The sequence below is a fragment of the Protopterus annectens genome, chromosome 15.part0, assembly GCF_019279795.1.
Source record: "Protopterus annectens isolate FY-2018-M chromosome 15.part0, PAN1.0, whole genome shotgun sequence".
Classification (NCBI taxonomy): Eukaryota; Metazoa; Chordata; order Ceratodontiformes; family Protopteridae; genus Protopterus; species Protopterus annectens.
The window spans coordinates 276,830,594-276,848,107 of record NC_056749.1 but is presented as its reverse complement, the minus strand read 5'-3'; the positions used below and the strand labels follow the sequence as shown (position 1 = coordinate 276,848,107).

Sequence of the window (17,514 nt, the reverse complement as noted above, 5' to 3'; positions counted from 1 at the left end):
TTTGCTTAGATTGCACTGGTCATGTAGAGGGGGAAAAGTCTTGACTATAGCCCAGAAGACCCAAATCTAAATAATGATGTTGGCAAGAAAGAATGGATGTGCCCATATTTGGGTGGTGGGTTGATGTGCCTCAGTTCAGACTTGCTCACTGTTTCATTTGATGTACTGACCTCAGGTAGAAGATGCAGGCAGTTCATGGGCAGTGTGGGGTCATTCCTCAGACAGGGATGAGCAGTATCATCCAAGCCAGTGATGGTAGCCCTAGTCATGATCTTGTGGAGGAACATGTATGCACATAACATAGGAGCGCAAGTAGTTTTTGCTGTGACGCTTGTGCCCACCCCACCACCAGAGGTGGAGTTAGGCTAACAATAATGCTGCTATTGCATAGGTGCCTTTGAAAACACAAAATCTCAGATGGCTGCTTTGAATGAATGGGCTCAGATCTGATTGGGGAGGATTTGATAGTCTGCAGGCAGAAAGGGAAAAAGTTAGACATATTTGCTTCCCTTTTTACTGAAAAAATATTAATTTTCAAAACATATACTGCTTCCTTTTTTGCAGAAGAAAAATATGAATTGTCTGAGTCATGTCATAGAACTGCATTTTACATCCCATAACTATAACACAATTTCTTCAGAGCAATGGCTGCTGCTATAGACCAAGTTCTAGAATTTTTACCTCTATATTTTGTATAATATTAAAAATATGTGGATTTTATGCACTTACATTTCACAGTATTGCCAACAAGTTGCTGTTATGCCGTCCAAAGATCCTCTTTTATTTAACATCCTTGCATGAATCACATAATTGAGATTTGGAATTGCTAGTGAGAAAATGGTGAAGAGGTTGTGAGTGTTTGCATACAGTGCTTAAGGATTTTAGTAAGTGGAGGCAACAGAGCAATCAAGCAATAATTGCTGAAGAATGGTGATGCACCATCTTTGTGAAGCAGAACAGTGAGAACCTTTTTCCAAACAAAGGACATTCTTCCTTCTTTAATGGATCTCATGGTAAGTACAGTGATTGGAAGTTCTGTCACTTTGTGTGCAAAACTCAGGTTAGATTATCCAAGGAAGCAGAACCAGATTTCAGTTTACGTAGCAGTTTGAAAACCTCATATACAGGGATATAGTATGGAAGCTGAGGACAGGCTAGTAATGTTGATAGAGACTTGTAGCTATAAAAAGAGAGTTCCTAGATGTGAGTTGAGTCTTGAAAGTAATGGACATAGTAGGCAGCAATTTGATTGGCTGTAAGATGTGGAAAGAGGATGAAGTAGACAGTTTGATTTGGATTAAAATCAGAGCTGACTGAGCTGCAGAAATTTTTGGATAACCAACATGTTGATTTTTCTGGAATAAGAAAAACATGTCTATGTTGTTTAAGATGACAAACTTAGCATTCTTCTGTCTCTTCACTATGCCCTGGGATCTTCATATCACTTTGTTTTATGGTAAACAGACCAGAGGCAGCCATTAGTCAGCATGGCTTTATTTTATGGACAAATCCAAGATGACTGAGTAGTCGAATATGGCATTTCCTGATGGGTGCCATACTGTTCAGGATGGCCAGGAAAAGAGAGAGTTAGAAATAAGCATAATACATTAATAAAACAATAATAGAGTATTCAGGAGCATCATCAAGACCTAACCTATTCACCATTGATACCTAGGTAATACTCATAAGAGTGAGGATAAATTAGTATTCACCATTGATACCTAGGTAATACTCATAAGAGTGAGGATAAATTAGTTCAAGTCAGATTATTTCTTGTTCTATGAATAGCAAAGGTGCTGCTTTTTATTTGCATCAGTATGAAACCAGGCAACAAAGTTATGCAAATGGTTGCTGACAATGTCTGCCATTGCTCCGGTGTCAGAGATGGTAGCTGATATTGATGACAGTATCCAGTTAGGGACACATGATGAGAAGATTTATCACTTTGATTTGTCAGGTTGATTATTTGTTAGAGACCTAAAAGTTGAATAGATGGAAGACTATAGGAGCTAAGTAAGCCTCCAGTTAACATTCAGGTTACCCAAGTTATAAATGTTGATATTACATTCATTAGCAGGTGTGGGGCTGACTTAGCACAAGAAACCTGAGAATCTAAAAACAAGTCATTTATAAGTAAAACTTGTTACTCATTTTTCAGAATTAAATCTGCTGGAGCAAGCCTGCCATGTCCCCTATTCCTCTCATGCAGAAGTCTTCCCTCAGTCATCCATCCTAATCTAATCAGCTCTAAAGTTAGTGTACAGCGGAGTAGAGATAAAACACTTACCACAGCAAGCTCTTTTGATGAAGACACTGATGTCCTTCAAGGATGCATCTGCAGTCCTTACAAATGGGTTGTCCTGTCGTCAGGCAGCCCTTCGGTCGGCCGTATTCCAAAGTCTGGGTCTGGCTTCGGCTGGTGTCGCACTTCACCCAACGTCATTGCGGCAGTTATTCGGGTATAAAGGCATCAGCCGATGCCATTTTCCTCAGTCTTTCTTGCCGCGTGGTGCCCGAAGCAGAAGCTGTTCGCAAGTGCCGGTCGGTCAGATCCAGAGATTACTACTATCGAATACTACTTCGAAGACTTCTATAAAGCTAAGTACCCCATTGGGGACTCTTTCTTGCCTCAGCCGATGTCAGAGAAAGTTAATAACTGTTTATCTTTTGGGAAACAAATACCTCATAAAGATTTCCACTCCTATTGCATACATTGTTTAGGCCCAAACCACGACGTAGCAGCTTGTCTAGCCTGTGCTTCTTTTAACCGGCGGACGCTTAGACGTCGCTCGGACTTTGCTGAACAGATTTTCGGCTCCGATTTTGCCTACATTATGCCGTCGGATCCTCCGACTACGCAAATAACTAAAAAACGCAAAGAAAAGGACCGACACTCGCGGTCCACGGTTTCGGCTGAAACCGCGGTTAAGCAATCCATGAGTGTCTCGGTTTCGGCCGAAACCGAGCAAGCGGTTCTTTCTTCAGCCGATAACTTGCCTTCTACCGAGGCCTCTTCTATTCTGGTAGAAACGGCTTCTGAAATCCAGCCTTCTGTTGCGATTTCACAGGATTTATCAGACACCATTCCACTAGATATTTCTACTCCTGCACGTGGAGCTGCTAGGCCTCCTCCAGCTATGTCTATTAAGGCCTTTGCCAGGGCTAAAGCAGCCAAAACTTCCAAACCTGTGCCTGCCAAGCCCCCCTCTCACAGGCCCAGCACCAGCTCCCATATGCTTTCTTTGGCACAGGATCTCATCACTTTAATCCGTGGATTCCAGCCTCATCCAGACAGGGCCTCTCTCCCTCCTCCAGAAAAGAGGCCTAGAGCAGAGCCCTCTGAGCCAGTAGCCACAGATGATTCTTCTGATGATTCAGAACATTCAGATCCTCCTGAGGCTTCTTATTCTCCTTACGAAGACTCCGATGCTGAGGAGTCCATCCCTTCAGCCTCTCCTCCTGAGGAATTTTCCTTTGGGGAAACCTTGCATGCTATGAGGGAACATTTTCAGTGGCAGGGCCAAGATTTCTCAGACTCAAGAAAAAGGCTTAGGACTTTTCTACACTTACCACAGCATAGGCCTTTAGCTATTCCTCCAGTTCTATCTGTTGTTGATGATGCATTTAATGATGCTTGCACTACTCCTGATACTTTACCTCCGGCTCCTGCTAAACCAGATAGGTACTACAGGGTCCCGGACACTCATCACCACTTATATAAGGCCCCTTTTGCAGATCCAGAAACTATCTCCCAGGGCCCTAAAGCTGTAGCAGCTACTTCTTCTAAAAACCCCTCCCTCTGAAAGGGAATCCAGGTCCTTAGAGATGGGGTAAAAGTTTACACCTCTGCTACTTTGTCAGCTAGAGCTTTGAACTGCCAATTTCATATGATTCAATATCAAGAGTTTATGCTTGACCAGTTGACTAAAAAGCTGTCCTCTGAAGAATCTTTAGATAAAAAGTATGTTCAAGAAATGTTACATAACATACAGCAGGTTAGTAACCATTCTTTAAAATGTGGCTATGATGCACTGGAGGCTTCCTTTAGATCAGCCATGACTGGCACAGTTATCAGGAGGCATGCATGGTTGAAAGAACAGCCATTACCAGACCATGTCAAATCTAAGCTTTTGGATGCACCTATGGACAAGGTCAATTTATTTGGTGCCCCCGCACAGCAGGTTCTGAAAAAGATGGAAGAGAAAGCAAAATCTGTGCAAACAGTAAAAGATTTCTTACAAGTTCAACCTCCAAGGTTTAGCAGGAATTGGCCCTCCAAGAATTGGTCCTTTCCGGAGTCCTCTAAGGCACAAAGAGGCAGGAATAGGCACTCTAGAGGCAGAAACCAATCCAGAGGTACCTACAGGGGTCGCCAGTGGCAGGGTAACAACCAACGAGGCACGGATACAGCCACCACCACTACAACAACTCAATCACAGTGACTTGGCGGTGGCACCGCCTACCAGGGAACAACTAGAAGCACCCTTAGGCGGAAAGCTAACCTTATTTTCAAGCAACTGGCACTGCATTACAAGAGAAAAATGGATTTTGCAAACTATAGACCAAGGTTACAGGTTCCATTTCCATACTCTACCAGGAAAGAGAGGAATGCCAAACCTACCACCTACTCAAAGGGCAGAAGCTCTAAAACAAATATCTCAATTATTAAGAATGAGAGCTGTGGAAAAGGTACCATCTATGGAGCAAGGGAAGGAATTTTACTCCAGGCTCTTCCTGGTACCAAGAAAAGAAAACAAATGGAGGCCTATTCTAGACCTGTCCGCTTTAAACACATTCCTCATTGTTCCAAAATTCAAAATGCTGACCCTACAGCAGCTTCTTCCCATGCTGGGCAAGGAGTCTTGGCTGGTAACTCTAGATCTCAAGGAGGCATACCTGCACGTCCCCATAAGACCAATTTGCAGAAGATACCTCAGATTTCTTGCAGGATCAGAGCATTATCAATTCTCAGCATTGCCCTTTGGCTTATCTACTGCGCCCAGAGTGTTCACGAAATGCCTGGCATCAGTAATCGCTCATTGCAGACTTCAGGGAATTCAAATCTATCCCTACCTGGACGACTGCCTGATACAAGCGGACAACAAAACAAATTAACAGAAGACTTACAAAGAGTCATCTACCTGCTACAAGCCCTGGGATACACAGTCAATACAAAAAGTCAAGGCTGATTCCATCCCAAATAATAACCTTTCTGGGTGCAGAACTGGACACATCAAAACAAATGGCATTTCTAACTGCAGAAAAGAAAGAACAACTTCCTCTCTATTTCTTGTCATTAACAAAGCAGAGCCATCTAACTGCAAGAAAAGTGCTACAAGCTCTAGGCTTCATGGCATCCTGCATAATTCTGGTCCCTCATGCCAGGCTTCATATGAGAAAGCTACAGTGGTACCTAAAGAATTTGTGGTCTCAGCACAAGCACAGCCTGGAAACCAAAATTCCAATGATCCCTTGCCTGAAGCAAGAGTTCTTATGGTGGGCTCAGGCCTGTCAATCAAACACAGGACTGCCCTTCAGCAAAAGTCATCCAAGACAAACTATCACGACAGATGCCTCAGACCTCGGTTGGGGGGCACACATGATGGACAAGTGCATTCAAGGCCTATGGACTCAAGACCAACTGCATCTGCACATAAATCTAAAAGAAATGATGGCAATAAAATTGGCAATCCAGGCATTCAGACCTCTTCTCCACGAAGGCCAGCTGTTGATAAGGACAGACAACACCACAGTTATGTGGTACATCAACAAACAGGGAGGCACACACTCATACCCCCTATGCCGGCTGGCACTAGACTTATGGGATGTGGCTCTGAGTTACAACCTTCAGTTACAGGCAATTTATGTACCAGGGAAGGAAAACATTCTAGCAGACATATTAAGCAGAACTACAACAGATGCCCACGAATGGATGCTGCATCCGGACATCTTCAAAGCCATCACAAGAAAATGGGGATTACCACAAATAGACTTGTTTGCATCCCCATACAATCACCAGTTGAAGAAATTCTGCACAAGGACTTACCACCCACTTGCTTGGAAGGTGGACTCCCTATCCTTCAGTTGGAAAAGCCTGACAGCATACGCATTCCCACCTCTTCCTTTGATGCACAAGGTGCTTCTCAAGATCAAAGAGGAACGTCCGAGGATCATTCTGATAGCCCCAGACTGGCCAAGACAACATTGGTACCCACTGCTGAGGAGCATGTCCCGGGAACAAATATGGAAACTACCCCTGATCCCATTACTGCTGACACAGAACAACTACAACATTCTGCATCCAAGCCTTAAAAACTCTACAGCTAACTGCCTGGAACATTACATGACAGAAATTAACCCAAATTTATCCCAAAGGGTTAAGGACATAATCCTGGAGGCTCGTAGACCTTCAACAAGAAAGAATTATGCAGCAAAATGGAAAAGATATCTCATCTGGAGTGCTGCAAAAAGGCAAGATGTGACACAGGTGAACATAGCCAACATCCTGGAGTACTTGGCTGAGCTCTACCACACAGGCCTGTCCTATTCCTCCATTAAGATACATGCATCAGCTATTTCAGCACAGTACAGCTTGGATCCTCCTGTCTTCTCGCATCCTCTGCTCAGACAGTTTCTGAGGGGAATTAAAAATGTAAAACCTCCCAGGAAACCTCCATTGCCAGCATGGGACTTGAACTTTGTGCTAGAAAAACTGACTCTACCTCCTTTCGAGCCAGCAGCTACAGCAGATTTGCAATACTTATCCTGGAAGACTGCCTTCCTGCTGGCAATAACTTCAGCAAGAAGGGTCTCTGAACTACAAGCATTAATGGCAGTACAACCCTTCCTGATCTTCCATCAAGATAGAGTGTCCATGAGAACAAATCCTACATTTATGCCTAAGGTGGTATCCAGAGTCTCTTTAAATCAGGCTATCCACCTTCCTACATTCTTCCCCAATCCACAGAACGGGGGAAAAGCTCTTACACACCTTGGATGTACACAGGCAATTACGCTACTACCTGGACAGGACAAAAAACAATAGAAAAACTGACCAGCTTCTGGTAGCTTATGCAACAGGAAAAGAAGGAAAACCAATTTCTAAACAGACAATCTCCAAATGGATAGGAAATTGCATTAGACTTTGTTACTCCTACCATGGAAAGAAAACTCCAGAGAACATCAGGCCTCACTCCACAAGGGCCACAGCCACTACCACAGCTTTCTTACGAGGAGTGGCTACCAAGGACATTATAGAGGCTGCTACTTGGACCTCCGTGCATACATTTGCCAAACATTATAACTTACCTCTATACTCTAGATCCCCTGCTGGCTTTGCCACTGCTGTTTTGCAAGGGATCCTGACTACACCATAATCTATTCTCATTTCCTCCTCCCCTAGTTTAGCTATGGTATTCTACCCATTTGTAAGGACTGCAGATGCATCCTTGAAGGACATAGTACAGTTTTGTACCTACCATAAATGTAGATGTCCGAGAGGAATGCATCTGCAGTCAGGATTACCCACCCTCCTTCCCCTCTGAGGTACTCCTAGGGTACTTACCAATCTTCAGCTAGCTTGGGGGGGATCTATTATGGTGTATTTGTTTGTATATATGTGCATACATGTTTATTTTGTGTGTTTGCTCTCTACTATTTGGAAACTTTGGCATTTATCCAAATTTAGCCTACCAAGAGGGCACCTGGCATCTGGGGCAAGAAACACTGAGGAAAATGGCGTCGGCTGATGCCTTTATACCCGAATAACTGCCGCAGTGACGTCGGGTGAAGTGCGACACCAGCCGAAGCCAGACCCAGACTTTGGAATCCGGCCGACCGAAGGGCTGCCTGACGACAGGACAACCCATTTGTAAGGACTGCAGATGCATTCCTCTCGGACAGCTACATTTATGGTAGGTACAAAACTGTACTTTCTGCCAAGTCCTGTTGTTCAGGCACTTTCCCATTGCACTACATTTTACTTTAGGAAATGCATAGCAGTAGCTGTCATGTTGGTCAGAGAGAACACCCTCACCCACTGCCTTTTTATTTTTCCATTGTGTATGTCCAGGCTTCTTGAAGTGACTGGAAATGTACTTGTTTTATCATATATCAAATGATTGGAAAATGCAGTTTGTCGAGGTGAAACCTAGCAGTTTAGAGAAGGAGACTGGAAGAGGCTTTACTAGTTTACATATTCATTAATCAGAGGCAAAGGAGTTGGTCTACAAAACACTGCACCATTAGACATGGCAGAAAGCCTTAATGTTACTCTGTGGTGGTGGCGGAATGGTGTTTAATAGTATAATATTTTCAGTACAATTCCTAGGTGAGTATCCAGTTTCTAAGACTAAATTCACTTGAGTCACAGGTTCACATTATACGTTTCTGTTTAAATCCTTTGAAAAGATATGCTAACGACTGCAAAGAGGCAAACAGGGCATATCAGTCACAGCCACCCATAATTCACAAGCCACATCTCTCCCCTGAAAATGTATTTATATCTGTTAACCAAGAAAGTGCACAAGGCAGAATCGATAAATCACGACCATTTCCAGGTACGACCTGATGATACTTAAATGTAATATAAATAAGCATATCGTAAGATATGTATACACTATATGGATGAAAATAATGCTGTAGAAATCATTATATGCATTTGTGTATGTATGTTTGTGTGTGTGTGTATGTTGTGTGCACAACAATATGCATTCTATTGTAACCATTGCTGCCACGGGCTAAGAAGGGTGGAAGATCAGCAAACACAAAAACAATCAAACAAACAAGCAAAAAAAGTTTTAACATCTCAGACACTCATTTGAAGAGGTGTTTTTTTTTAAATAATGTTGCATAAATGCAGATGACTGTTACATTTAATAACGTTACTTTTTTTTCCCCCCTCATAGTCTGAAATTTTATGCACCTTAATGGTATACTATGGAGAAATATGAAAAAGTTCTAACCATTGGAAGAGGTGCGAGTGCAGAAGTTTTCCTAGTGAAAAGCTTGGAAGCAAAGAAACTTTTTGCACTGAAAAAGATCAAGATTGACCCCTCAAAAAGACTGAAAACTAAAGAAGCCGTTCTCCAAGAAGCATGCATATTAGCCAAGCTGAAGCATCCACACATTGTCACATGCCATGAGTATTTCTTTGACCCAGGAGATGAGTATATTTCTATCATTCAGGATTATTGTGACGGTGGGACACTGGATGATCTGATTAAGGAACGACGAGAAGAAGAGTACGTTCCCGAAAATGAAATTATGGAATTGTTTGTACAGCTTGTCATGGCTGTGCAGTATATCCACTCTATGAAGATTTTACATCGAGATATAAAGACCTCGAATGTTTTTCTTACAAAAAAAGGCATGCTGAAGCTTGGCGACTTTGGAATTTCTAAAGTTATGGATGACACTTTGGATATGGCAAGCACCTGTGTTGGCACCCCATGTTACCTGAGCCCTGAACTTTGTCAGGATGTGCCGTACAGCTCAAAGTCTGACGTCTGGGCTGTGGGTTGTCTGCTTTATGAAATGTGTGCCTTGAGACCCGCTTTTGAAGCGAGGAATCTCATCAGTCTTTTTTACAAAATTGCTAAAGCAGAGTATGCCAAAGTGCCGGAATGCTATTCAGAGGAAATGCATAGCCTAATTGAGGCTATTCTTAATAAAAGTCCTGAGCTACGACCCAGTGCCAGCTATGTACTTAACATTCCCTTTGTTCAGGAACATATCAAATTTTTCATACAACAACAGGAGTCTCAGTTAAACAGACAGCAGCAGTTTTCTAGAAGACCTCATGAAATGGAGAATGGTACAACCACATCAAATGAAAATCTTGGTAAGACAGTCAGAGCTCTGAGTAGCCAAGACAGAGGGATCAGCAGGTGCATTTCTGCACCACTTTTTGCCATTAAAGACGACAACAAAGAGTCTGAGAGTATCTCTGAAGCAGAAGAGAATGATGAAGTACGCAGCACAGGAGGCAACTCTGACTATTCTGATGACTTTGACAATGAAAGCTTGTCATCTGTAGATGAGAATATAGAAGAAGAAATACCTAGAGCTGCATCTGCTTTAAATGAAGATGCCGCTGAGGAGATTTTGGGTGAGTAAAACAATGAATGTTTTTAGAGGTTGTAATAATTACATTGTCTACTAAAGATCCTATACAAAATAATAAAATGGTTTATCAGTACATGACACTGGAAAAGATAATCAAATCAGCTCTCTGTCATCTTATACAAAAACGTTTATTTTAAAATGTTTATGTACAAGTTTGACAGTTGAACATAGTTTGTCATTACTCTTACAGATGTGCCTGATTTGTCATGTGTAGTAAGTATTGTTTCACAGTTCTGTGATATAGCCTTGTCCATTGCTGAATTCTTCAGTGCTCTATACCTCTCTACCTCTTAGAGCAAGAAATCAGGACAAAGCCATAAATAATAGGGGGACAAAGGCCCAAAAATAGGGACAATTTTTAAATATTGCTCTTACAAACTTAGAAAGTTAATAGAATGACAAGCTTGTGTTAGAATTTATTTTCTGAAGGGTATAAAGCCTGAAACTCAAATGTCTGTCATTATATTCTGACGTGAATCCTCAATGAGTTGCCAGTGATTTGCTAGCAAACCACAGTTTTATGAGAAACAGACAAAACACATGAGGTGAAAATCTGGACAGTTGAGAGGTAAGCACTGCTTCCATAATACATTCATGTAAGATGTGGAGTTTTCTAGCAGGATGAACATAAACTGTATAGTACAGTTAGAATCCTGAACAACGCAGCTTCTGTATCAGAAATACTAATGTGACATAAGCCCTTGGATGTAATAGAAGAATAAATTGAATCAGCATTTAAAAACAGTAGCTTCTCTTAGGAAAATTTGATCCTGTATGGACACATTTCTCTTTTAAACAAGAACAGTAGCAGTAGTAGTAAGTTTCTACCACATTATGAGTCAAGATTTCATTAGCAAACTGAGCAAAGAGTGCAGTTTTAAAAAGGTAATATAAAAAGTACTTGGTTTCCTGTGCAGTTGATGTACATCAGTATTGTGGTTCTTGCTTCCCCTAATTTATTACAGGATTGTAATGTGGTGCTGCTAACAATGACACTTTATGCATAGACTGTATCTGATTGAGTGCACTACCTATAGTCAAAAACTAACAAAACTGAACTTACATTGATCAGTTTAAAACAATAGCCCCTGTGTGTGTGTGTGTGTGTGTGTGTGTGTGTGTGTGTGTGTGTGTGTGTGTGTGTGTGTGTGGGGGGGGGGGTTGTATAGCCAAACTCCCTGCTACGTATATCTACCAATTCCAAGATTGCACAACAGCAGGGAAAGGGCAAATTTCTAATCCTCATTGTACTGTGAGCTCCCACTAAGTAATAGGTTCATAGATTCATAGGTAGGTACTAGGCTATCGGCCCTAGGGCCTAAACAAGCCTAGCCCAAATGGTACCCTGGCTTTCGCCACCCAAGAAAATTATTTTCCAGTGCCCCTGTCGAGCAGAGCCACATAGTTGATCCCCGGGGTGAATTTCCTATTTCCCATGCAATCAAGATTTTTCTTGAAGAGTGCTAATGAGGAGCTTTGTTTGATATGGATAGGTAGTTTATTCCAGAGTATGGGAAGTCTCTGGGACAGGAATTTATCCCTCCAGCATGTTCTGTTTATTGTGGTGACAAGGTTTATATCTCTAGAGCGTGTAGCTCAGAGGGATTGGGATTTCTTTAAGTGGAGCATGTCCAACAGCTTTGGGTTTGACATAACTTTGTATTTTAGGCAGAGATCGCCTCTGAGTAGGTGATATGCGACGAAGTAAAGCTGGAGTTTTTTGAGACGGTCTACGTAGGGCATCTGTTTTAGGCCGGTAATCCTCTTTGTGAGGTATTTCTGCTGCCTTTCCAGTTGTTGTAGATGTCTTGTGAGGTACATACCAAAAGGGGCATTGTATGCTATAATGGGTCTAATGAGTGATGAGTAGAGGGGAACAATTATCTCTTTTTTCCTGGATGAGAAACCTTTTGTGATGAGGTGTGCCACATAGAAGGATTTCCTGACTACTGTGGCAATGTGATTATCAAAGGAGAGACTACTGTCCACCTGTGTCCCAAGGTCTCTTATCACACTTTCAGTGTTAAGTAGACTACCACCTATGTGGTAGCTCATGGGTACAGAGTTTTTACCAAAGGGGATGATAATGCACTTTTTGGCTTTGAGCTTGAGGCCATGACTTTGACACCAAGCATCTGTCTCAGTGAGGCCCTTTTGTAGGATGTCCACATCGTTAGGAATTTCAATTATGGCTCCTGGTTTGCAGTCATCTGCAAACTTCGTTAGCCAAAGACCTTTTGTGTTAGCCTGTACTTCAGAAAAGTAGATACCAAACAGGAGAGGACCCAGGACTGAACCCTGTGGTACTCCACTTGTCACTGGTCTGAAGTCGGATTTGCAGTCTGCTGCTTTCACAGTGTGGGTTCTGTCAGTGAGCCAGTTGGCAATCCAGCTTGTGACTTAGGGATTTATACCTAGTTTAGTGAGTTTATCTATAATTCCAGAGTGGGGGATGGTGTCAAAATCCTTGGCGAAATCTAGATAGGCTGTGTGAACCACCTTACCCTCGTCTACGGCTTTGGTGACTGCTTCAAAGAAGTCAGTCAAGTTTAGGAGACATGATCTGCCTTTTACAAATCCGAACTGGGTGGGGTCCAGAGTTTGGAGATTACCAATGTCTTTGTTTATAAGTTCCATGATGATACGTTCCATGGCCTTGCAGACCAGGCTTGTTAGGCTAATGGGGCGATAGTTCCTGGTGTCTGTGGTGGCTCCCCCTTTGTGGAGTGGGATAACCTTTGCTGTGTGCCATTCAGTGGGCATAAACCAGGTGTTTCCTTGTGGAACAGAACCTCTCTTCAGTTGTCTTCTGCAATTATATAACTGTTCAATCACTTGTGCCATTTGATATTTCGAACATTTGACCAAAGAGAGGATTCCCATCTTACATAGGTTCATAGGTTGGTACTAGGCTATGCAAGCCTAGCCATAACAATTCCCTGGATATTTCTTCCCACAATATTTACTTCTCCAGGCCCCTGTCTAGCAGGGCGACTGACATGATCCCCGGGGTGAATTTCCTATCTCCCATCCAATCATCAAGGTTCCTTTTGAAGAGGGCCAAAGAGGCGCTCTGCTTGATATGTATGGGCAGTCTATTCCAGAGTATGGGGAGTCTCTGGGTCAGGAACCTATCCCTCCAGCATGTTTTGTTCATTGTGATGACAAGGTTTAGATTCCTGGAGCGTGTGGCTCTGAGGGATTGGGATTTCTTTAAGTGGAGCATGTCCAACAGCTCAGGGTTTGACATGGCCTTGTATGTTAAGCAGAGATCACCTCTGAGTAGACAATATGCCACAGAGTATAGCTGGAGTTTTTTTAGACTGTCAGTATATGGCATCTGCTTTAGGCCTGTGATTCTTTTAGTGAGGTATTTCTGTGGCCTTTCAAGCTGTTGCAGATGTCTTGTGAGGTACATACCAAATGGGGTATTATACTCTATAATGGGTCTAATGAAGGATGAGTACAGTGGGACAATGACCTCCTTTTTTCTGGATGAAAAGCCCTTAGTGATAAGGTGTGCCCACATAGAAGGATTTCCTGACTGTTGTGGCAATGTGGTCATCGAAAGTGAGACCACTGTCCACCTGTGTCCCTAAGTCTCTCATCACACTTTCGATGTTTAGTGTCCTGCCACCTATGTGGTAATTCATGGGTACATGTTTTTTTCCAAAGGGGATAACTGTACATTTCTTGGCATTAAGCTTGAGCCCATGGCTCTGGCACCATGCATCTGTTTCTGTAAGGCCCTTTTGTAGAATATCCACATCATTTGGGGATTCAATAATGGCTCCCAGTTTGCAGTCATCTGCAAACTTTGTTAGCCAGAGTCCCTTAGTGTTGGCCTGTACTTCAGAGAAGTAGATGCCAAACAAGAGTGGTCCCAGGACTGAACCCTGAGGTACTCCACTTGTCACTTGTCTGGAGCTGGATTTGGAGTCAGCTACTTTTACTGTCTGGGTTCTGTCAGTAAGCCAGTTAGCAGTTACTGATTGTTTTGCTTTTTAGATGTGTGTTTATAGATGCTGTCTGTATTCAATGTTGATAAGTACATACTTACTGGATCATGTGCTCTTTGAGTGGTCCTATGCAGTGGATAAAAACCTTGAAAATCTTCCAGGGTGTTATCTCAGCTTTTAGTTCATTTTTCAGTCTCTTGACTGCTACAATGAGGGTGTGAACACCTCAGTCCATACCAGATAGCTATGCATGACTGTGCACCAGGGATAAGAGTCACATTCAGCTTCAGCCTCTCCAGTTTTTTAATTTTCTGTTTACGTTTGAGAGCAACTGCAAGCAAAAACATTTTTACAAGAATGTAAAATGATAAATGTGTATTATTTAAAGTTTGATATTTTGCCATTAATTACAACTGAAGAGAGGTTCTCTTCCACAAGGAAACAGGAAGAGCAGATAAAACTTACTGCAGAGCCCATTCTAAAAGACCAATTGATATAGTGAGTACTCACATATGTATTTTGCACAGATTTGCTGTAAAATGCATGTCTTTTGGAGCAGATGTCCTTACTGTAACTATGGTACTTGTAAAGCTATAGATTAAGGCCCGAGTGCCTGTGATGAAAATATCTGCCATAAGCACATTCTTAAAATTGATTAATTTCGACTCACTGAAGGCAGCAAACACACCAAGAAAAGTTCTTTTTTTTTTGGCAAGTCCCCATGCACTCCTGTGCGGTGGGAACACCCCAACTTATATATACTAACTGTGGGGCTACACAACAGTGGAGAAAAAGGCAAACTTCACCATCCTGCCCTTCCTTCTCTTCCTACTTTCCCCAAGCTCTTTCTCAGTGCTGCAGCTTGAACACAAAAGGTTCTGAGAATAATTTGGAGAGGATGCACTAGTCAGTAGATAAAAAAATCCTTCCTCTTTCATGAGAATTCCCCCACACACATAAGACCAGACAGAGCTGTTTCCTCCAGTGCTCCATCACATGGTAGAAGTAGGGATCATGTTACCAATGCCTATGATACACAAAGGCATAGGATTTTACTCCAGAATATTTTAGGTACCAAAGAAGGACCCCTCCTGGAGACACATCCTGAATTTGCCCTTTCTAAACACTTTTACAAAAGTTCTGAAATTCAAAATGCTCACCTTACAGCTGATCCTAGCATTGCTTACAGACCACTGGTTCATGGTGACACTAGGTGTAAAGAATGATTATCATAATATTCTTATTGTCCCAATTTCAGGATATTTTTGACATTCACTTTGCATAGCGTACATTATCAGTATTTTGCATTCGTCTTTGGGCTATCTGCTGCACCTTAAGTGTTTATAAGGTGTCTGGCCCTAGTGGTTGACTATTGTAGAACATTAAAAGCAAAAAACTTCGTCTAAAACACGTTTTTGAGGTTTTATTGCATCAACATCCACCAAATCGATTGAGCGCTTTCATCTGCCCTGAGCAGATTTCTTCAGAATACTATAAAATCAGTGCCACACATTTTTATACCATTTAAAATACATAATTATCCAATTAAGTTAAATTAAATTAATGCAATTAATCAATTAAAATAATTTTTATAAAAAACTTTTAACCCTTCAAGGAATTGCTACTATTTTAAAATTTTAAATGTTCAAACGTTAAAATGCAACTGTGCAAATAAATACATGAAGTTCATGAACCTTGTGTGTTTGTGTATATCAGAAAAAAATATATATATATTTATGTTTACACATAGTTTATCACATTTGATAAAGTGTATAAAATAAACAATATAAAATTATAATCCATTTTAAATCCATATTAAAATTCATATTAAAATAAACTATTGAGGTCAGAAATACAATCTATGAAGAGGAAAGGAAAAACAATCTATAAAAGGAAAGGAAAAACACTTTTAGCTAATAATTAGTATATATAAAACATATTTTTAGACTGTAGCAGCCTTATCCACAAGAATAGCTTTAATGTTTATATATTCATTAAGACCAGGCCTAAAATTAGATTTCAGTCTCAACTGCCATTTAATCTCTTTAACCAATAAATGGTTCTTTAAATCACCTCTATCTTTATCCATTTTAATAGTTTCTAAAATGGCAAATTGAAACCCACAAAACCCGCATCATTCCGGGAATGTTTATAAATTTTAATCTTTATATCATTAATATGCTCGTATATTCTTTCTTTGAGTGCCCTCTCTGTTTTGCCTATATAAAAGGCAGTACATGTAGTGCAGGTAGCTAAATAGACTAGCATTTTAGTGTAACAGTTGCCCTTACTAAAAAATACCTTACTTCTAAGCCCGTTCCTAAGAACTGTACCATCTGCCTCATTAATATATCTACATTGTCTGCAATTACCACATTTAGTGGTACCTTTCCTAACTTTTTTATCAAACTCAAATTTTCCTTTTTCAAACAACCTTTTAAAATTCATCCCTGTCTTGTATGTCAACAGTGGTTTGTTCCCTACTATGTCAAAAATTTCCTTGTTTGTCTTTAAAATGGACCAGTTTTCCTCCATAATTCTAATGAAATGTTCTGAAAATTCATTGTATTCTATAATACATGCTTTGGGGAAGTTCTTCGTGTTGGAATTTGTGTATTCTTTACTAATACTTTTCTGCCCCAACAGTGGTTTGTGTTTCAACCCCCATCCTAAATAGACCTCTTCTAGAGTTTCACCAACAAGTTCAATTGGATAGCCTCTTTCCAGAAATGCTTCCATCAAAAACCTAAACTCAAATAGTAGGTCCTCTTTTTCAGAGGTCATCCTTGCTACCCTAACAGCCTGCCCTTTAATGACACTTTTCTTTTGATGGTAAGGGTGTTGGCTGTTCTAGTGGAGGTAAGAGTTACACCAGGTTTCTTTTCGAAATACATTGGACTTATAACCTTTTCCTGTTTTACTTAACTTTATGTCCAAGTAGGTAATAGACTGTTCCTGAACCTCGTAGGTGAAAGACAAAAAACTAGAAGTTCCATTTATATATTTAATAAAATCTTCCACATTCTTTCCATGACCATCCTCCCAAATGAGGAAGATGTCATCTAAAAACCTAAAATACACTCTTATGTTTTTCATGAATATACTTGTAAAAACCTTTTCCTCCTCCCATCCTAGGAGAACCAAATTATATACATGGGGGCACAGGCTGCCCCCATGGCCACTCCAACATTTTGTCTATAGTATTTACCCATAAAGGTTATAAAATTATTGTCCAGAACTATTTCTGTCATTTCTAACAACAACAATTTTTCATCCAAGGTGGCCTCTAAATATTTATAAACCATTTTTTCAAAAAATTCAAATCCTTCAATTCTGGGAATACAGGTAAAAAGGTCTTTAACATCAATTGTGACCATTTTACTTGTTTCTGACCATATTTCTTCTTTAATTTTACCCAAAAAATCCCATG

At 41.0% G+C, this 17,514-nt stretch overlaps 1 protein-coding gene across 2 annotated transcripts in view; it reads left to right on the top strand.

Annotated features, from left to right (window-relative positions):
* Positions 1-17,514, top strand: part of LOC122789637 (serine/threonine-protein kinase Nek4-like) — a 246,490-nt gene that overhangs the window by 76,030 nt on the left and 152,946 nt on the right. For both annotated transcript variants that reach the window (XM_044057045.1, XM_044057047.1), the window contains one exon: positions 8,907-10,108. In XM_044057045.1, the coding sequence (XP_043912980.1) occupies positions 8,938-10,108 (1,171 nt within the window). In that variant the 5' untranslated portion in view covers positions 8,907-8,937. The remainder of the gene's footprint in view (positions 1-8,906; positions 10,109-17,514) is intronic.